This window comes from Corylus avellana, chromosome 10 (assembly GCF_965113065.1).
Source record: "Corylus avellana chromosome 10, dhCorAvel1.hap1.2, whole genome shotgun sequence".
In the NCBI taxonomy this organism is placed as follows: Eukaryota; Viridiplantae; Streptophyta; class Magnoliopsida; order Fagales; family Betulaceae; genus Corylus; species Corylus avellana.
Genome location: NC_142499.1, coordinates 21141505 through 21163701, shown reverse-complemented (window position 1 = coordinate 21163701; position 22197 = coordinate 21141505). Strand labels below are relative to the sequence as shown.

Here is a 22197-nt window from a genome sequence, read left to right as displayed (position 1 = left end):
GATCCTTTCTTTTTGAGCTTCTTTGTCAATGAATGGAGGGGCCTCCTCATCGTAATTCTCCTCTGATATTGACATAGTCTAAGATATATGGATAGACAAGTTATAAAGTTCTTTTGTATGCATAAACAGTAGAAGAACAGAGGAAATAAGACGGCCACAAGAAGCTGCTAAAGCCAGCCGGCCATGAAATTAAACATTATTTTCTTACAAGTCATTTTCAGGAAACTTGGGGTTTTTGCATTTGAAAAATGAAGGCAAAGATTAAAATAATGTAAACTTGTCCAAGGAATGAACTGTACTTTAAGAGACAAATGTCCCTAGATCGATAGAAATTTTTATTTATTTCTTTAGTATAATATATATTATAATTGAAGTTAACTTTACAAACAAGCTTAACCAAGAATTGTATGAATTAGGCTAATTAAGAACTCAGGTTTCATTACCTTAAAAGTCTGACTCTTAGGAATGAATTCAGGTCTTGTTTCAGTTGTTTGGAAGCAAACTCTAGTGGATTTTATATGTTTTTAGTGCAAATTCATATGTAAATTTAAAATTCGGTTGGGTAAAACTCGGTACAAATTCTAAACTTCAAGTGCCTAAGAATAATGAAGGTTCATTTAGTCGGTCGTTGGAAGTTAAACCACGCAACCAGGGACGGAACCATGTATTTAGACTAAAAAACTAGGTTTGACGCCTATCAAAAATAGGTTTGACCTCCAAATAAGAAATTCTGGTTCTGTCCATGCATGCAACTTCATGTGTTAGGAGAATCATTATCGTTAGATGGTAACTAATGCATGCAACTGGAGTGAAAACCATACAGGCGGGCACAAAAAATCAAGGCCGAAAGGAGATGGGGTGAATTCATTTAAAAAGTTCAAGAAAAATGTGAGTTTGGTTTGAAAAATCAAACCCAAAAGAGGTGGCTAAAACATCCATAAGCATGAGTTTTTGATTTAAAATCTAATTTGAGTTAAGTTCATTTTCAATAAAGATCGTTTGCTATGTGATTTCACTGGTTATAAAAGTATTTTTTTTTTTATAAAAAAAATTGATCGTGGAGCAATATCTTTGAAGAAATTCATTAAGAGAGGAAAAACATTATAAAAAATGTGAGCTTAGGTAGATTGGACAAAGTTGTCCTCTCAGTACCTAAAACCTCTAGAAATCCAAAACCCTGGCCCCATCAAATGGGAGGATGCCTCAACAAGACTGCCACCCAGCATTATAGGCTAAGGTTCTCTGGACTAATTATTTGATTAAAGAAACAGGTATGCTCTAGACGTGTGATTAAACACATAGGTTTAAATATTATCAACTACCTAACTTCTTTTCTTTCAAATCTCTCCATTTCCTCTTCTCAATTCTTCAGGGCGACTATCCCTGTTTTGGGGGGTGTGCGCAAATAATAATGAGACAACAAAACAAAGAAACATCAATATTCACACACAACAACAATAACAACAACAAAAAAAAAAAAAAAAAAAGAGACAGTCGACTAGGGATTTAATATCACTAACAGTAAATTAGTAGAAGATAGGTAGCTTGGAAAGCCCTCTTACCCAAACCCCCTTCCCCAGGCTACAGCCAGGGCCGGCTCAGGCCCTAGGCGAGTTAGGCCCTCGCCTAGGGCCCCAATTTATTAAGGCCTAAAAAAAATTTTTGAGTTAAAAAAAATTTATTTTTGACCAAAAAAAAAATTTGAAGGCCCAAATGTTATTTAATAGGGCCTAAAATTTTTTTTTATCCAAATTTAATGCCTCAATTTAATAAGACCCCAATTAATAAGCTCACTATAAATTTTAAAAATAATTCAAAAAATAAATTAAAAAAGGACAAAGCATTAAAGCCTTATACATCATTACGCCAATTCCCTAAAGCTCCTGATGCTACAATACACGCCTACATCATTCATTCATCCTCTTGCCCTCTTTATAGAAATTTTTTGTTTTTGATGAGAAAATATAAACGTTAGAAATAAAATATTACCATTTATTTTCTATTTATTATTTAGCCATCTAGGGAAAGTCAAGAGCAAAAAATATAAACTGCTGTCAACCATGGGCATTTTAAATATCAGTCTCTATATTTTCCACTTTACCTCTCCTCTTTACTTGCTCTTTTCTGAGTTTTTCTTCTCTGCCTATCTCATCATTTTCTCTTCCTCTCCGACTCCGAGTGACTAAGTCTCTTGTCCTATCTCCAAGAACTGCTTCATAATTCCTTTGCCAAATCAGGTTTTATTGTTCTATTTTTGTCATTTAGTTTATTATAGTCATAATTTTTTTTTGATAAATCGTGTTTGTTTAATTTGTTAGTATTTTTAATTAAACATGTCTACTAGAAAATATGCATCTGGATATGAAAACTTAAAATAATAATAATAATAATAATAATAATAATAAAGACAAATTGATTGAATCTCAAAAATGAGCTCTAAATAAATTTGTTATTAGCAATAAACAAAATATTGAGGATAATTTAGGTAAAAAACTCATAAATGAACAAGAAACTCATCCAAAAGAATTAGAAGATAATAAAAATGTTATTGATGTATCTAAATCTATTGCTATATATATATATATGTTACTTTAAAAAAAAAAAATTGAATTAAAAAAAAAAATTGTTACTTAAAAAAAAAAAAAAAATTAGGCCCAATTTCAAAGTTTTGCCTAAGGCCCCAAAATATGTTGAGCGGGCCCTGGCTACAGCAAATATCAATCTGCCTTTGCTGCCATTTCTGATGAGTTCATCCTCTTTGTCTTATTCACATTGGGTCACTTGTGATCTAACTGAAGGAGAGGCCTTTGCGGCCCTTTGTACACTAAAATCAGCCTAAGCAATATACTAACGGCACCTTCTCTTTGAGGGAGATTCTTTGTCAGTTTTACTTGAGTTTTCAAAAACCTCACTGCCAGTGGAGAATTGCCTTTCATTATTTCTAATACTCTTAAGGCATGTTTAAGGTGCTTAAAAGTGCTTTTTAAAACTTAAAAAGTTCGTTTGAAGAAAAAAAATATCCGTTTGGCAAAAAAATTAAAAGCACTTTTAAGGGTCCAAACAGCTTAAAAATTGCCAAAAAAAAAAAACACTTTTAGCAAAAGCTTAAAAATGAAGTTTTTGCGAATTTTGCCCAAAAGCTCTTTTTGACTTAAAAACTCTATTTCTCAAACGTAATTCCAAATAAACTCTTAGTCTCTTTAATTCTTTTGACAGTTGGCTGCTTGTTAAGATTAATAGGAGCACAAACCGTCGTACTCACAACATAGCTCATTGGGCTACTACTACCAATTTCACTGGTAGCTTTCCCACATATTTATACAACTTGTTGAATCTCCCCCTTAATAGTGAAACAATCCCGTTGCTCATGGGGGTGTAAATCTGGCCAGTTCAGCTAACCGGTTTTAAAAGCTATTGGAAATAACTAGTAACCGGACTAGTAGGACACCCGTTACCGGTGGAAACCGCGTGTGTAAAAAAACTACTAAACTAAGCCCAAAAGTACACTCAATACCTAAAATACCCAATTATTTAAAAATCCCAATTACCGGTTCCGGTTTTTAAAATTGACCAACCGGCTATCCTATTCTGGTTAGTGGTTTTAGCTAATAACTATTAATCGGAACCATTTACACCCCTACTTAGTAGCTTTTTTTGGCCTCCCCTTTTGACAGGCCATACATTTGCTGTTTTGTTTAGTATTGTTTTGTTCTCTTGCTTGTTCCATATCTCATCTATAAATAAATAAATAAATAAGGTACAAGAATAACAGGAGATATAGCCGAAGTGCCAATTCTTTCACTTTGATTAGCAGAAACGACCAATCTATCAAGGTTAAGAGTTGGTTGGTCATTGAAATTTCAGTTTTGCTTCTTCTATTTTTCTTTTGTTACTAGTTTATTTAAGGCAATAAGGCATGCCACATATGGGTTTTCGATCTTGCCTAATTGCAGTTTGTTGGTCGACAAGAAAGGTGAAAATTTTAAGATTTTTTGCTATAAACATCACTGACTATTGGCTTCTACAATACCCGTAACGTAACTTGGGAAAAACCATAGTTACATTTGTGGTATTACTCTAAAATAACTAATTAAGTTATAATCGGAGATTTCTAAAATCACTAATAAAAGTCAATCTTATCTAGTAAAAAATTAATATGAAATTTAACACTGGCGAACGCCTTTATAATCTACCAACTCAATATAGAAAATTTGTTACAAATTCAGTCCTAAATTTTAGATTTATGTGAATTGTCGCAACACTAAAAACATTGCATATTTGTATTGGATCAAGAACTTCCTGCATTGTAATTAACCAATAAAAGTAGAGCACATATTGGAGCATTTCATATGTAGACATAGCCACCGGCTTCAAATGAAAGTATTTAGAACAGCATCATTGTAATAGATTCAGAGGTCTTCTTGTTTCCAAATCTCATCAAACACAGCCAGTTACATACCAAAAATCACATACAAGTAGGAAGGAATTGAAAAGCAGGTGCGATAATTAGCTGTTAAAACTCTAGAAAGACTCATCGATGTCAATCTTGATAATCTGATCGTCCTCGAAACGATCCTTCTTTGGTGGAGCCGGAGTAACCGGTGCCTTTGGTGGTCCTCGCCCTTTGTTCTTGTTCCTTGGCCTCGCCTAATTGCATTTCAACGGAAAATATTAAAAAAAAAAAAAAAAAAAAAAGCACAAATTTCACAGCAGGATAATACGAATAAGCGATGATTAAATTGAAGAAGCTCACATTGCCAAAGGAGTGATTGAAGCGTTTTCCTCTGGCCGTTTTCCTATCACCTCTGCCGCAGTACACTGAACAAGCAGAATGAGAAAATTAGGGCAAGACACACGCACACACAAAGAGAGATTGGTAATCGAGTACCTGAAGGGACTGTAGAAGGAGCTGCGGAAATTGAGAGAGAGGAAGGCGAAGAAGAGGAGAGCGATGTGCCGAGGGATTCGGATTTAGAGAAAGAAATGCGAGAAGAGAAAGTTAGCGACTGAGAAGACATAGGAGGAGCTCCGAGTACCAGAGAGGCCATGACTGAGAGGGAGAGAGTAAGACACAGAGAGAGAGAGAGATATGGGATAAGGTTTTAAGACGGCTCAGCAAACCTGGGCCTAGCTTTATTATATGGGCCCCAAGGTCACGCCCCAGAATAGCCTTTAGATGAGAAGGTAGACAATGTTATGTTGAATGTGGGCTGTAGACCCTTGTTGGGCCATAGAAATCTGAACCAGACCCAAAAAGTTGGTCCACGGAGTGCAGTAATTTCCCACTTTTTTATCGTCCGGTGAATTTTGGAAAAGAGGAATGTTAGGCTTATAAATGAATTTTACAAAAAAAAAAAAGCTTTTACAACATGATGTGGCACAACATGATTGGAAAGAAGATAAATTCAACTTTTGAGATATCCTATTATATTGTACCACATCATGTTGTAAAAGTTTTTTTTTATAAAATGATTGGAATATTACAATTTTTATTACTGTCCTCTTGTAAACTCATGAGACAGAATTTTAATGTTAAAAAATTAAATAATAAAATTTGAAAAATAAATTTAATTGTTAAGTAGCAACGTTGTAAGTATCATATGTCAATTTATAAGAAGTTAACAGTAAAAAGTGTAGTACCCAAGCAATAGTCTTTCATAGTACCCTAGCAACACTACCAAAATATTGCAGGCAAAATTTGCAAGAAATAAATAAGCAAAATCACCATGGTTTGAGGGAGTACTACATGTTATCCCTTGCTTCTCAGCCGTATAAGCTCTTCTTGAGATTTTAGTAGATAGATGCTATTATGGTCTTTTTTGTCTAAGTAGAAAAACCATTCTTGTTAGCCTCGTTTACCTTTTTCCTGAAAAAAAGAAAAAAGTAGGCAAAATCTCCAATTAATATGCTTATGGGTCATCATGCATTCATCAAAGTTTAAATACTTCCCATTAAGTGCTCGAATATATGGATATGGATAGTGTATTTACTAATTTTTGTTGAATTACAATGTGTGAGAACTTGTACCTTTTTTCGGATGCGTATTATTTCTTTATTTCTCTGACTAGAAGAGCTTTAAAAACACAGATAATATTCATACCTAATTGAAATTTGATTAAGTATATAACCAATTAATACAAGAAAAGGCTTAGCTTAACATTGATGAGGCGGAGAAAGATTGGACCATATATAGTAGCTACGCCACATATATATCAAGCAAATTAAATTTGATACAATTATATATAATGGAAGGCTATAAATTTTTATATATATGGACATTTATACTTCCTCCCCTTTGTGAAACACACTGGCTTAGATCTCCCACATCCTTAAATACACAACAAATCATAGGTACCTACATTTTTTGAGGCTGCCTTCAATAAACTATCAAGATTTGAAGCCATTTTAATTAAGTGAAATGGAGATGATCTTTTTTCCATTTCTAATTTATCTTAACTTCTTGAGTTTCCTACTTAAAGAAATTGCAAGAATGTTTGTTAATGTGTAATGATGGGATTAAAAAAAAAAAAAAAAATCTGATATGATATAAAGGTGGGAACTGTTTTTTATATTTTTATGAGTATTTGAATTATTTGTTAATATTTTTACAAAAAAAAAAAAAAACAGAAGATAAAAGACGAAAAACAAAAATTTTAACAAATTAAATTTAGCAGCAGCATTAATATTTCCAAGAGAAGTACTGATTGCCGGAGCTTTTCGATTCATTAATTAAATATAATTAAGGATGTAGGGGTCCCTGTTTAACAATTATTATTCGATTTAGAATTCGTGATGTTAAAGGTATAAATAGGCGCAAAGGGGTCTCTATTAAATGGCTAAATATTATGACTAACTTTGTCATTACTCCTAAATTGATTTAACGATGTAATAGGTATAAATCTGCATCAAGCTAGCTGCACTAATTAATGGCTGTCAAAGCGGCCAATAAAAGCCCCAGCAATAATGTTTTGTGTATAACATTACATTTATGAAACATTACTGACCGACTTCAGAAAATATTGGGTGGCATGCGCTACTATCTGCAAATAGATCTAATTAACTTCTATATATATATAGTTGCAATCTCATTGATCGAGCCCAACGTCTTCTTAATTATATTCTTGTTTGGAACTACAAGTTAACTGGTTAAAAATTTGTAAAAAATAATATGGAGGTATATATAAACTTTTATCAAATCACTCTTTTAAGATATTTAAAATTGATCAAGACACTATGTAAGTTATATATGCTTCGTTATCAAATTGCTCATTTTGTATACGTGTTACACTTTTTAATATAAATTGTGAAACATAACACATTAGATCTAATAAATAGTTTCATTTGTACAGAAGTGTCACCTCAATTTAACACAAAACAAATATAAAAAATTGAAAATGAAAAAATAAAAAGGAGAAGAAGAGAGGTGGTTAGTGGCCATCCCGCCACCGACCTCACTCGTGGAGGGGGTTTCGGTGGGTCACGACCCATTACTTTCATGTGTGGGTAGATTGCTCCACCGACCAAAAAAAGGGGTGAGATTGGGGTCGCCTCACCCACACACACGGCTAGTATAAGAGCACTTGGGTAAGTCGCCCCACCTAGTGGCGGATGCAAAGTAATTTTTTTTTTTAAAAAAAAAAAAAATCAATGTAATTATTTTTAGGTGTTTTTTATCCTAGCTCATATTCTTCCTTCTTCCGCCCCTTCTAATATGAATTCCTTCTTCTCCCGCCTCTCTTAATACAAATTTCTATATCCACCATTGCTTTCATGAGGTGGTGACACACCCATCTCTCTCATTTTTTTTTTTTTTTCACAAATTAGTTTGTCATGTGTATTTTTCTACGCGCGTGGGAAACTATTTTATTTAGTTTGACATCAATGCATGACATGTCATGAATCAAATTAAATCCCCCGTCATGAATCTGATTACTCCACGTATGACTTCTATCGCACATGTTTTCAATGTTCAAGCCTTCACCATTGCATTCAAAAACTACATATTAATCAAACACGTACGCAGGGATACTACAACATGCACAAGCCCCCTGTTCGATCCTGATCACTGTATTCCTCAAAGCCTTTCGTGTTCTTCTCTGAGATACTCTAATGACTCTGACGAAAAGAATGTCTAAGAAGATGTTCGATTACCGGCTACTTAGCCGCACCGCCAAATCGCCCATCTTCTCCACCATCTCGTTCGTTGCCATATTCTTTCTCATCTACGCCGACAGCATCGTCTCTAATCTTTCCGGAAACCATAATGAAATTCTTGACGCGCATCAGACTCAGAAAAGCGAAGCGCCATTAATGGCGTCGTCGACTCTTCCTACCACTGCGCCAATTCTTCCCACACAGGAAAAGGTTGATGGGGAAGAGGATTCCGAGACTCAGGATCCTCTTATTCCGCCAGACAACATCTCAAGAGAAGAAAGGCTGAATTGGTTCCGGAGAAAATTGCCGGAACTTCAGATACTCAAGTCAAACGACTTGTCGCAGAAGTTCCATGGACGAGTTCTGGAGTTCTTCAACCGTGGCTGCAGCGTTCAGTTCTACATGACATGGTTCTCGACGGCAAAGTCGTTCGGCAAACGAGAACTCTTGGCCGTTGATACCCTTTTCAAAGTCCACCCTGAAGGCTGCTTGATGATCGTATCAGACACCATGGACACCAAGCGCGGGTACGTTCACATTCTAACATTCCTCCTTACTTAGGCTCAAACTCCTCAAATATTTAGGAAAAAAATGTAAAATTAGTCTTGATGGTTTGCTTAATTTGCAATTAATTCTTTGTGGTATCAAAATGAATTCAAAAGTTTTTGAAGTATGCCAAAAAAATAATTTAGTCCTTATAGTCAAATTTCGTTCACTGACTTAACAGATTCTAATAGCGTGAAACGTTAGAACCAATAAAATTATGATATTTATTCTATTTAAATCAGTGTCACACTAACAGAATATATTAAATTAGTAGACGGAATTTGACTCTAAAAACTAAATTATTTTTTTGACATACCTCAAGAACCTTTGAGTTCATTTTGATATTATATAGAGCTAATTGTATGTAAATCAGGTAAATCACAAAAACTAATTTTGCATTTTTCTTAAATATTTAATTGAATTTAAAAGTAAATGTAAATACAATTAGAAATTACCATATTTGCTCTAATAATATGTTAAATTAATTACTTTTTATGTTAAAAGTTAGGTTACATTTGAGAGGACACGAGAGTTCTCTTTCTACTTAAAATATTTAATTGAAATGAAAAGTAAATAAAATATATTGAAAATAAAAACGACAGAAAAATTTATGCTAATAAAAAACGATGAATTTAATAATTTTATTTATATTCGAACAGATACAATATCTTAAAACCATTATTGGATCGCGAGTTCAAAATCCTTGCAATCACACCGGACGTTCCCTTTCTGGTGAAGAACACACCAGCGGAAGGTTGGCTGGAAGAGCTGAAGAGCGGGAGGAAGGACCCCGGATATATTCCATTGTTCAACAATCTCTCCAATCTCGTCAGGCTCGCCATGTTATACAAGTACGGAGGCGTATATTTGGACACGGATTTCATAATCCTGAAAGATTTCTCCGGGCTGAGAAACGCAGTCGGAGCACAGAGCGTGGATTCGTCGACGAGAGCCTGGACGAGACTCAACGGCGCAGTCATGATCTTCGACATAAACCACCCAATTCTGTTAGATTTCTTGCTTGAATTTGCCACGACTTTCAACGGAAATAGATGGGGTTTCAACGGGCCGTACTTGGTTTCGAGGGTTATCTCGAGAGTGGGAAATACGCCGGGATACAACATAACGGTGCTGCCGCCCAAGTCGTTCTATGCGGTGGATTGGAACAGGATAAGCAAGCTGTTTAGGAAGCCGCACACCATGGCGGAGGCGCAGTGGGTGGATGACGTGGTGGCCAATCTGTACAATGGGGGGACTTACGCTTTACACTTGTGGAACAAGCGGAGTAAAGAGCAGAAAATCGAAGAAGGAAGCGTCATGGCGAGATTGATCTTGGATCACTGTGTCATCTGCGACGACATTTATGATTCTTAAGGAAAAAATGGACGGCCAAGAAAAGTTATAGAATCCTATTGTTTAAGCATGTGTTCTTCTAGTTTTTTTGGCTTGAATAATTATTAGCTCTAATTGCAGGGCTATGGAGTTCTATTGCTTTCCCAGGATAAATGCAATATTCATTGGTTGTAAAATCTTTTTTTTTTTTTTTAAATATATATATCTAGATCTGAAATTCTGATTAATTTGTTTATTTCCAGCTCTTGAAGTGGGAGTGAGAAAATTTGTTAGTAGGTTCTAAAGTTTGCACTTCTGAGGATGATTTTTCTTGACTATTGGATCATTGTGGCTCATTCGTACCAATAATGATAAAAAATTTCTTTTATGTTCTTTTAAAAATAATATGGTTTTTAAAATTATTATTAGACTTGTGATTCATCACTATTATTATTTTAAAAACTACCTTATTTTTGGAGTGACACATAAATTACTCAGCTTCTACCTCTAGCCTTTTGTTAGAATCCTATTTCAACTATGTTCGGTAGGATAAAATCAATATCCTTACTCCAATGAATACAAGAAATCAACTCACATATGGTTTATCATCTCTACATTCTCTTTACAGGCAAAAAAACAAAATACAAAAAAAGAATTACTACAGTTTTTAGTATCATTCGGGTGAAAAAAAAAAAAAAAAAAAAAAACTGACAAGTAAATTTAATTTTTCAGTAGCTTAAATAAGTGTGGGAATTATCACGTCAGTTTTTAAGAAAATTGTAATAAAAACTGTAATAACCTTAACAGCACTTAAAAAAAAAAAAAAAAAAAAAAAAAAAAAGGAGACAATGGGACATAGAACGGGTGGGCCACACTCAAATTGTCGGATGACGGAGATGAGGGCCCACCTTAGTCATGGATCTATGTACGTGCCAATTAAGTAGGCCCAACCCCAAAAAGAACCTAGTTGAGCCCCGAAGGCCGGCCATATTCCAGGAACGTAAGCACAAAGATGCATCAGACACATACACGAGGCCCATAGTTTTGTGGGCATAAATATATGAAGCTCCCATTCTTATGTCAATTCTGCTCCGTATTATTGTTGTAATAGAAAAAGGTCTTATGCCAATTTAACATGTTTTCAATACACCAATTGCACAACACTGAATGGCCTCATTCACATGACTGAGAAATTCAAATTTTTCTTCTCAAAAATTTAGTTTTGTTACTATTTCATCATCTTACGCTTCTATTTACTAAAATAATAAATTACGTAAAATTGTGACACATCATTTATAAATCAAATTTTTGAAAAAAAAAAAAAAAAAAAAAAAAAAAAAACTTGAAAACTAGCATTTCTCTATATGAATTCCACGAACTAGTAACTTCCGCTTCATTAGGCGTGATCACAGCTGATTTAACTACCTCTTAGAGACAGTTCAATACTATAATCAAGACTACTTCTATGACCCAGTTTTCCCTCATCAAGACCAGTCAACTGATATGAGAGGATCTATAAAATGGTTCTAACTAAATTTTACAGATTTAATAGTCTTTAAAATTTTAAATAATATAACATTATATATACTTAAATGTAAACAAAACAAAATCTTTACGGTAATCCTACCAACTCAAAGACTAATCTTACAGCCCATTAATTCCCTTCATGATTATCACGTCTATCGTGATACACGCAAGTTCTTCTTCAAACATATTTAAGATTGTTTCGATTTTTTCAATGAGTATTTTGACTTCAAGGAGATCAACAGGAAGAAGATACGAATCAAGATTTACACCCACCTGGATCCATTTTTCTGGCTTGTCATGCTCCAAACACTGTTTCTCTTCACTTTCAAATCTCAGTGCCTAGATTAGAAAAATAAAATAAAAAATAAAAAATCTCAGTGCCTTGAAAAAGAGGGTTGTTTGACAATGCGTTTTCACGGCAATCTTACTGTTCCTCAATTTGAATTCCATGTTTTTTAGTACTCTCTAAACCTGCAACACCTAACCCAATGAGAAAAACAAGCCTCCCTACATTCTCTCTCTTCCACAATAATTTTCGCTGCCGTTATCTTCTAGAAAGCTATGGAACATACTAATAACCAGAAGAGAAAAGAAAAAAAAAAAGCATTTTCTGATAAAGATATGGAGAAATGTTAGCAAACTTAGATGTGTTTTGCTTAGGTGTGTTTTAAAAAGCAAAACATTAACCTAAAACGCATTTTCAAACAAACCCCATCAAATGAATGTTCATTTATTTATCAGTTGGATAGTTTGTTTTGTAATATTTAACGGTATATGTATCATTTAAAATTTTTCAATGACATAACAATATACAAGAATCAATTTGAAACAGATATGATCTTGATTCTGCTTTCAATGGAGACACGGAAGGACATTTTCTTTATAGAAAGACTAGCCCTTAATACGAGGAAAGGGTACAATGAAAAATTAATTAAAAAAGGAAGTAAAAGTATTAACAAGTTAATTAGTAGCCTCAGGTCTTGGATCCATGTTCACACACAAGGCTGAGTAATATATAGGTTCAATGAACAGTAGTGGAACAAGAAGATAAACCTAGGAGAAGGTGTTCAACGTTCATGCATATGTCTACATGTGATTTTAGGTGCAGAATATTAAGGAGAAAAGAGTGGCACGTGACAAACAAATGAACACCACGTGCAACCCATGTTAATTGGAGAGGCGGCTCCACGTAAGCCACGCGGGCCCTTTCAAAATGGAATCTTTGGTCAAAAGGGCCATTCACACATGTCCATATACAACCACTGTGATCAAGCCACGTTGCAATTAAAAAACCAAAAGAGCCCATGCCCCATACCATTTATATTTATATATTTATAAGATATGCTTCTGAAACATGGTAGTAATAATGAGATTGGAAGCCATAACAGCGAAGAACACCACCAACAAAATCTTATAATAAAGAGAGCAAAAGAAAATCTAAACATATATATATCGGATTTAATTAGTCTATGCTTCATAGCAAAGGGAATCATCACAACACACTATTTTATCAACTAAATTTAAGAAAAAAAAAAGACTCAAAAAGGAAAAATCCAGCACACATCACATGTAGGGGAAATATTACTACTTCCCCATGTATGATACAAAATATGGAGAGAGAAGGAAAGGTGACGTCGGTCGGTCGGCCGGAGGGCAGGCAGGCAGGCAGGAGAGCCAATTTGATCTGAGTTAGCTCAGTGTTGCGGGGCGGCTGCCGCTGCAGGCGGTGCTGGAGACTTGCACTGGTAGCACTTGGCAAAGAGCCCAAATGTGTTAACTTGCCTCACAAAGTTGGTCACGCTTGCCCATCCACCAAACCCAAACCCTACCACCAGAACCCACACCACAATAAACGAATTGAACACATACATAGCAGTCCAGCTTGGTAAAAAGAATGGTGGTTTCTCCGCAGCATTCTGCAAAACGGTAAACAAATTAATGTCACAACTTAAATGCCACACCAAGCAAGCATGAAGCACCCACTAGCTTGCCCCCAGTGAAAAAAATCACTGAAAGTGAGCCAAACTCCGTTGAAAATTGTACAAACACACTAATTATAACAGGTATACCAACTACATGAGTGAATTTGGTTGGGACTTTCTTGACAGATTATGGTGTTGAATTATTGAAACCAACTTAGTCTAGTCAGCCAGCTCATCTAAGACAAAGTACGATACTCCAGCAGGAGCCTATAACTAAATGAAAGGGACATGCCACCTATCTCAATTCTTCTCGTAATATTTCCAAATCCAGAACTTAAATGCTTTTGTACACTTGCAGCACCCTCTCTCTTTCTCTCTTTTTAGTGGGCACTGCAGCTGTGGAATGTGGGAGGGAATGCCCATCAAACCCGAGTGCCCACTCAATTGATCCAGATAATTACAACTTGCCCACCAAAATAAATAACGAAAGCATACAGCTTGCCCAAATGGAAAAAGGGCCAATGCCAGAAGGGCAGCACGGGCAAGTGGGGATGCATAAAAAAGGCCTTTTTTTTTTTTTTTTTTACCTGTCTGGCAGAGGCTTTTCTGTAGGTGAGCATATGTGCTAAAGATGGGATAATGTATACGGTGAAGCTGACCAAAAGAGCCCCAACAGCGGAGTTTATAGGCCCGAAGAAGGGGAAGATTATTGCCAAGAACCATATTGGTATCACCACCGGCAGCCTTGCTAGTGCCCTCAAACATATGCTCCTCGTGTCATGCATCCCTATCACCTTCTCCCACACAAAGTACAACGGCGTACATGCGAACCCAAATGTTATAAACTGCACACATTCCATAAAATATACCACAACGTTAAGACTTCCAAGAAAGCACAAAATGTATTCGATGAAATTCCTCAAACACAATCTAAATTATACGTGCAAATGTCAATTTAATAGCCCGGTAATAAATACCTGGTGGATGAGCATCAAGATAACGGCGGCGTCGCGGAAGCGAGTTTTGGGGAGGAGAGAGAAGGCGTTGGAATGGTTGAGGAGCTCATCGCCAAACGCCCAATAAACGCAAACGGCGGAGGGAATTGTTAGTGTGAAAACGTAGAGTGTGGCCATTAGGTAAATGTACTTGAACTTCTGGGGCTTCCACATGGCGTGCATAATTTCCCTGTAATGTAACATTAATTTTTACCCAAACATTTCGGTGATCAGATAAAAATCGTGAGATAACGTTTCAGTTTCACTTTTTACTTTGCTTTTACTACATGAAACTTTCGTTTTCAAATTAAACATTAATCATCAGCGTTTATCCCAAAGACAACTCTTTCTAAGCCCATGACAGAGACTGGCAACAGCTGTAAGTAAACAAGCATTTTACCAAAGTGCCCCAAGCTCAACAGAGGGGACTGCTAGCCTACCTGCCTCGGGCAGCGGGTAGCTTAAGATACCGACCCAACTACCCGAGACAGGTGACCTGCAACCCGAATGCGTTTTTGCCTAAAATAACTCAAAAAATAAAACATTAAAACCACCGTCTGATAATAATCTAAAAGCTTTAGTTCATGGCATGCGTATAAGGGGGGGAAATATATATATACATATATATTTAGCCCATGAGAGAGGGTTATTATTCTACAGATGAAGACAAGGGGACCAAGTTAAGGTCAGAATCTAGCCGAAACAAAGAATATAATTCAAATAGTTAAAATAGAGCAAAAGACATTTTACTGTGCATATTTCCTAGACAAAAGGAGAGAGGGGGTAATGTTGTTTCCGAGCAAACAAAAGTAGAATGCATGATTTTGTCTGTGGGTCGGCAACACCGAGATGGCCGGCAAAAGCTGCAGACAGAAGCCGTGTAGAAACAAGTGAAAGAAGAGTAAGAGGATAATATGGTGGGGGGAAAAGATAAGCTTACACAGTCACAGCATGTCCACCGAACGTGTATAGTATATTGGTAGCTCCTGTGAAATAAAGCACTAGCTTTGTTGGAGCCGAATGTTGCACATTACCCACCTGTAGTAACAAATCAACCCCACAATTGTCAGGAAATCTCAATAACAACCCAGAAATTAATGCTGCTTCCTTCAAGCTAAAAACAATAGCGGAAAGATGAGAAGAAGTGGTTTTAAGTACCTGGCCGTGAATAATAGCTGCTATAGCCATATACCAGGCGGTATAAGTGGTCATTCCAAGGCCTAGAAAAGACCAAATACGGTAATTGTGAAATGAAGGTATGAACACTGTTGTAGCACAGCAAGCACCAAAGATATATGTCCATGTCCGTTTGTCCAGATTGTCGTTGATGTAGTATATGTTACTGCTCACATCAGTACGCAACAAAAATTAGTTCATATCAAACAAAACCCAGATGAGATTTCCCCCAATTGAGTGAGAAATTTTGATTGAAAGAACTTTAATTACCTTGCACAAGCTATAAGCTGTATGACAGATCCGAATAGGAGGAAAGTGCAGTTGAAAGCAAGCCCCGCTGCTTTCCAGTACGGACCCAGAAGACCATCAAGCACTTCAAACCACTGCAATCCAAAACAGTTAAAGAGTGAAGGGTTTTGGCTACAGTAATCTTTATCTGATTGTTTTTTGTTTTTTTTCCCTTTTTTCTAGCGGCTTGGATTTTTGATTAGGAATAAGTGGTGGTGGTGTTTTCTGAGAAGCAAAACGAACCTGTATGACATGGTTCTTGAAGCTGACGTTTTCTTTCTCCTTCCGGCTTCTGTACTCTACGTAGAGTACACTAATCAGATAAGCCGTCCAGCTCCCAACAATTCCATAGAATATCTGAAGCAGGATCCCTGAAAGCATACCCAGTTGAGAGAAAGAGTAGGGAAGTGTTAAAAGCACTTGAGCTACCTGCAGAAAACACACAAACAAACAAAGAAAAGTTACTCGTTTAGAAGAAAGATTAGAGTGTTTCTCTTTGACGCAGGGAAATTATTAGTGGGTTTACTTGATTGGAAGCGCAGCTGAACCAGGCATCCCAGACGGAGCCACCATGCCAGAGAAAGGTCTTGACGCTAAACAAGGAATGGTCTTCCTCTTTCTCTTGCTCCTTGCCCTCATGCTCTGTCTCGCTAAAGTTGGAGACGATTGCTTCCTCTGCTTGCTTCTGAGGCAACATTGTCTCCGTTTTTCTCAAAAGGCAACGTCTAAATCCCGGTAGATCTGAAACATGTATAAGACAGTAAATGAGACAAAATCTACAATCAAACGCAACCCCAGAAAACGAAAGCCAATAAGACCCCAGATCCAACTAGCAGAAAATTCCTTCCGCACTTCAAAAAAAATAAAAAAACAAAACAAAAACAAAGCACAAAGGAAGTTTGGAAACAAAAGGAGAGCATAATTTAACATGTTTTTCACAAAGCAGATAACTGAAAAAAAAAAAAAAATGAAAAAAAACTCAATACCACTTTCAACTTCCTCGTTCGAGATGTCTCTTTCGTTAAAAGATTGAAGCTACCACAGATCTGCCTTCCAAACAAAATGACAGGGTATTGTCACCTCTTCCTTGTTTTCCGAATGACAAAAAACAAGTGGCTTTAGATATAAAGCACGAGCTGGGTGTGGCGGTACTGGTACAGTTGAGAGAGGCAGAGCATTTACAAGCTTTCTTTCTCACAGAGACTGAGTGCCTGATTAACAGCGTTGAAATAATGGAAAAATCTGCTGCTTCAAGAGTTTCCGTTTCCTTTAAAAACAAAAACTCAGCTGAGTAAAAGCTCCTTCTTTAATGCGCCACCAATTTGCACAGAGAAAAGGCAGTGCCGCATCCCCAAAGACGGCGAGACCTCAAAAAGCAGCAAAAATCTCTGCACCCGCTTCAAAGGTTTGTGCAGATGTTGAGGAAAAAGACCCTTTTGGCTCCTATTCAACCCAATATATATAAACAACACCAGAACATTTAATACCCTATATATAATCCTATGCTTTTACTTTTTCTTTGCCTTTGAAATTCCCCCCGCCCTCTCTCTCTCTCACTCTCTCTCTTTTAAATAAAGAAAAGCTAACAAGCAGCCCTTCGCCTTGGAGCAAGGATGAGAGAGACGAAACCCCTCCCAATTCCCTGTATTCCAAATTCCTATTCGATTCTTGGGTCTCCGTTCAGTGACAGAGAAGTTGTAGATCAAAGTGAGTGGGACGTTGTTCTCATCAGTAAGGACCTAACTTCACAATGGACCTCGCCTTTTATAGCCCCCAAAACCCGCTTCAACGGCTAAGATTATACGCTAGTCGTTCTTTTTTTAAGCTTTTAAATATATCACACTTTTTTTAAATATATGACATTTTTTTTCTTTACACACAATTATCTTATTTTTATATATCCCTAATACTAAAATTATCATTAAATTTTGAATAAATTATTTTTGGATATTGAATCTAATAGTAAATTTTAATACCACATCATAGAGTGTGTAACATTTTTCTTCTTATTTCATTGTGCTAACATACATATAACGAGTAGTAACACTCATCACCTTGTTATCTCCCCTCTCTTCATCCCCAAATTAATAAAAATAAAAAATATAAAAAAAAAAAAAAAAAAGTTTGTATGCACTAAATATTAGAGGTAACCCCGCCACATAAGTTGTGAGATGGAGGGATAATGAGGTTATATATATGGGTGATGTTAAACATCACGCCGGGCTGAAATAATAATATTTTATTATTTTCATTATAAAAAAGAAAGAAGCTTGGCGTGCATGAACAGCCATGCACGTCGACGTTCTTAAAATCATGACCCTATATATATATAGCATTATTCTGTATATATCATTTCTCTATTAATTTAGAGTAATGTTATATACCATATTTTTATTTTACAACTATCATATAATGTTAATATGATAATTGTAACCAATCTTTGGATTTTATTTTTATTTTTTAACAATGAATGATTCAAGAATTGGTTAAAATTGCAATATAGTAGCATTGTTGGATAATTATAAAATAAAAATATAGTTTCTACCATTATTAATTTAGAATGTGTTTAAACCATAGAGTTTTATTCAAATTGGTTTGGAGATTTTTTTTTTTTTTTTTTTCCCCAATTCGGTCTAAAACCAATGTGTTTAAAATGAATGTAATTTTTAGGTACATTTTTTTTTATATAAAAAATGCATGTGAGAATTATAAAATATATATAATTTTTATATGTATTTTAAACACATAATCACCCTGGTTCAAATTTATGAACTTATTTTCTTTCATTAGATAGTATGATTTTTATTTTCTTATTGAATTCTTCTAACCTTGAAGCATATTATAAATTAGTAGCAGGGTTCTTAATTTCTACCTCAGAACCTGTTTCCCACGAATCCATTTCCCATAATTATACAAATGCTTTTGATAAATGCTGGAGCTCAGATCCAAATCTCAGTCAATAATTCCGGGAATTTATTTTCCCACTTTTATTCCCCTCAAGGAATTCATTTTTCAATTTGGATTTTAATTCATCGAGGTTCCATCACCTTCCTCCCTGTCCCCCAATCAATGCAGAGACACCAAGCCCCCTCTCACACAATATTGCGTGTATCACACTCTCCAATTCATTAGGCCTGTGGATTACGCCAACGAGCTTTTGTTAGAAGTATGTACCACGATCGTCCGGAGCGAGTGGGGGTGACAGTCTACGACGATAGACACACTTGGATTACATATTTGCGTGGGCCGCCCAGCGCAGCCAATGCATCAAATGGAGGCCCATTATGATTTTATCGGCTCCTTTACTCTGGTTCGGCGCAGCTGCACACGTGTCGTCTCGACAAAGCTCGCTCAGAGCAGCCGAGCCATTATGGTGACCCCGCCAAGGGTTCGCACGCTTTTAAAGAAAACACGCGCACAATTGAACCCTTTGCCCCACAGCTCGCCTGTTCATGATACAAAAAGATGCCCATTCATCGGACGGCTTCGAGTGGCCCATTAGCGGCTGTCGGGGCCCACCCATCAATCCCCCATTATCGTATGATTCAAACTTTTCTCCTCCTCTTTTGATTATTTTTAATTTCCTTAGGATAAAAGATATATATATATATATATGTGTGTGTGTGACAACTATACGTCTCCCTCTCTCTTTCTCATCGTTTACTATTAAAATGCAATTTGGTTCTTCGAACTATCAATAAACTACACAAAATAACGTTGAAAACTTCCTCCAAACAAATTGCTAATAAAAAAAATATTTAACATTGAAGATTAGAATATTAATTTAATAATTAAATTTTTTATTTTTTATAAACTTAGATTTGTGATTTGACATCCTATAAATTTTATAGATTATATATATAATAATAATCTATCCATAATTAATTACTTAGTAGATAATTATTATTAATAACACTTAAATATATACAAAGATGCTTCATAAATCTATTTTAAATCTATAAAATTTATACGATGTCACATGTGGGAAAAGTATATCATGTTTATAGTACAAACTATATTTTCCTAATTTTTCTCTCATTTTAATTAAATATATGTTTGACTTGTTTATTAAAAACGAGTTTAAACACACACGTAAAGAAACTTAAATACTCTTCATTTTCAAGTTAAATGAAGAAGAGTCATTTTATGGTCAAGAGTTTACCAAGTGAAATCATGCACACATGCACACCGTTAAATCAGCAAAATAAATCTTGATTATAAAATGTCCCACCTCTTCATTTAATGGTGTTAATATATTAATGAAATAATTAAATTTATTATTTTCTATCAACTTAAACTTTTGAGAACATTAAAATATAAAATGCATGTTAATGCTAATGGGAAAATATATATATATTAGTATTTATGCTATTCATACATGAACTTTATGTTATTTAAGTCTATAAAATTCTGAAGGACATGTGTGATCAATAACTCTCCTAAACATGCTTAGTAAGGAATCTAAAAAAAAAACATGCTTAGTAAGGTCATTACTTTCCGTATAATCAAAGTGGACCATTAAAATGTCGTATAGTCTAAGGGTGAGGTTTACTGCTTTGATGCTTTTTTTTTTTTTTTTTTTTTCTAATAACATTACAAACCCTAAAAGAATTGTTGAGAAGCTGAAATCCGAAGGTAATGACTAATGAAGAGGTGGTAGTGGCCCCAAAAAGGTGGGTTGGTGGAGCCACCAAGCAACCAGGCCACCATGGTATATATTGGGGTGAAGAGAGTGTATGTTAAACAGAAAAAGTGTCACTAATATTCCTTACAAGACCCCCCACGTCATCCCGTTCAAACGGGGATTTGTCAGCTGGGTGAGGGTTCAATTTCTTGACCCGCTTCTTGGCCCGACACGACCCGCACTTCGATTTTCGTGCTAAGCGAAAATCTCCAGAGGCTATCCCTTTTTTTCTTTCCTGTTTCGTTAATTTCTTCTTTTGCATTTTTTTGACTGATTAAAGTGAACGTGTGGTGATTGATGAGGTGGTTCCAGCCAATCAAAGCGAGCCGTTTAGATTTCGTCAAACACTCAAACCCATAAATTAGAAAGAAAAAAAAAATCATTATTGTTTTTACTGTGAGGGTTAGTGGGAGAAGTAATGATTAGTGAATCGATTTTGACACCACTAATACCTTTTCCATGCGGATCAAAGTCCGGGTTGTTCCATTCTCACTTGGGTCCCCTCGTCCCATCTTTTCAGCCAAAAAAAAATCCAATTTTTAAGACGATAAATGTGAAGAGTTATGCACTATTCATTTAGCATGCGTCTTCTTTTAAAGCAATCAATATATATATTTTATGAGTTAGGCTAAAAATTATATATTTTTTTTCTATGGTTATCTTATTTTGCTAAAGTAATTGTGTTAATCAATTCTTAGATTTATTTTTTTAATAAGAACTAATTCAAAAGTTGGTTGATATTACGATAAATTACATAATTTGCATCAATACTACTCTTTACTCTATTCTATTTTTATGAATGTTATGGTTTTTTTCTGATGTTCTTATAGTATTCTCTTGATCCTACGTAAATATAATTTTCTGTTTTTTTACGAGGGACGGGTGAGGTAAGTTTTTTTTTTTTTAGAAAACAATATTCACGTAGGACCAAAAAGAACACTAAGAGAATACATGAAAGAACCGTGACATTTCTTATTATTTTTTCTATTCCTCACCTTCAAGAACAAAGATTTCCGCTGTTTGAGAAAATTCTTCCGACTTGTTTAAGAAAAAATATGTAAAACTACGTATGTTTTAAAAACAAATATCAATTTAATAAATTATATTTGAAAATTTTATTCTAATTCAATTTGAATAAAATATTTATCCTTATAAACGCAATAAAATTTTGGAATTTATAATAATTTTAAAACATGATCCACGGAAGCTAGCAAAGTATCATGGAAATAGTTAGTGGATCTTTTGCGCAGTGCTTTAGGACCATGCTTTTTGGATCAACCGCATTTTCTAAAGCACTCGAATCTTGTACATATATATATATATATATATATATATATATATAATACATAAGTAAAAGGATTAGAGCATTCTCATTCATTTAAGCAAATTTTCTTTTTATTTTAGCTAAACAATTATATTTTTCTATTATTTTTTATTTTTTTATTTATTTAGAAAAAAAAAACACCAACATTTTCATGGGATTCGTCAAAAGAATTGTCTCCTAGCCGGATGAGAATGCTGAACAAAGGTTTCTGACGGAAAATGTGTTTCATGAGTATAAAGAATGGTGGAG

General features: G+C 35.1%; 3 protein-coding genes across 3 annotated transcripts; 1 reads left to right on the top strand and 2 right to left on the bottom strand.

The window, feature by feature from the left end:
• Positions 1-4375: 4375 nt before the first annotated feature.
• PSRP4 (plastid-specific ribosomal protein 4) lies at positions 4376-5078 on the bottom strand. Its single transcript, XM_059572115.2, has 3 exons — positions 4889-5078; positions 4754-4818; positions 4376-4647 (listed from the first exon to the last, which is right to left on the bottom strand). The coding sequence occupies exons 1-3, from the start codon at positions 5046-5048 to the stop codon at positions 4522-4524; spliced, it is 351 nt and encodes a 116-aa protein (XP_059428098.2). The 5' UTR covers positions 5049-5078; the 3' UTR covers positions 4376-4521.
• A 3031-nt stretch (positions 5079-8109) lies between these two features.
• LOC132162179 (uncharacterized) lies at positions 8110-10074 on the top strand. Its single transcript, XM_059572444.2, has 2 exons — positions 8110-8681; positions 9360-10074. Exons 1-2 carry the CDS (start codon positions 8110-8112, stop codon positions 10072-10074), a joined length of 1287 nt encoding a protein of 428 aa, XP_059428427.1.
• Positions 10075-12986: 2912 nt separating this feature from the next.
• On the bottom strand, positions 12987-17659 carry LOC132161743 (auxin transporter-like protein 2). Its single transcript, XM_088510946.1, has 9 exons — positions 16927-17659; positions 16467-16681; positions 16184-16369; positions 15923-16035; positions 15635-15818; positions 15417-15514; positions 14459-14666; positions 14069-14326; positions 12987-13475 (listed from the first exon to the last, which is right to left on the bottom strand). The coding sequence occupies exons 2-9, from the start codon at positions 16635-16637 to the stop codon at positions 13254-13256; spliced, it is 1440 nt and encodes a 479-aa protein (XP_088367072.1). The 5' UTR covers positions 16638-16681; positions 16927-17659; the 3' UTR covers positions 12987-13253.
• Between the last annotated feature and the right edge of the window lie 4538 nt (positions 17660-22197).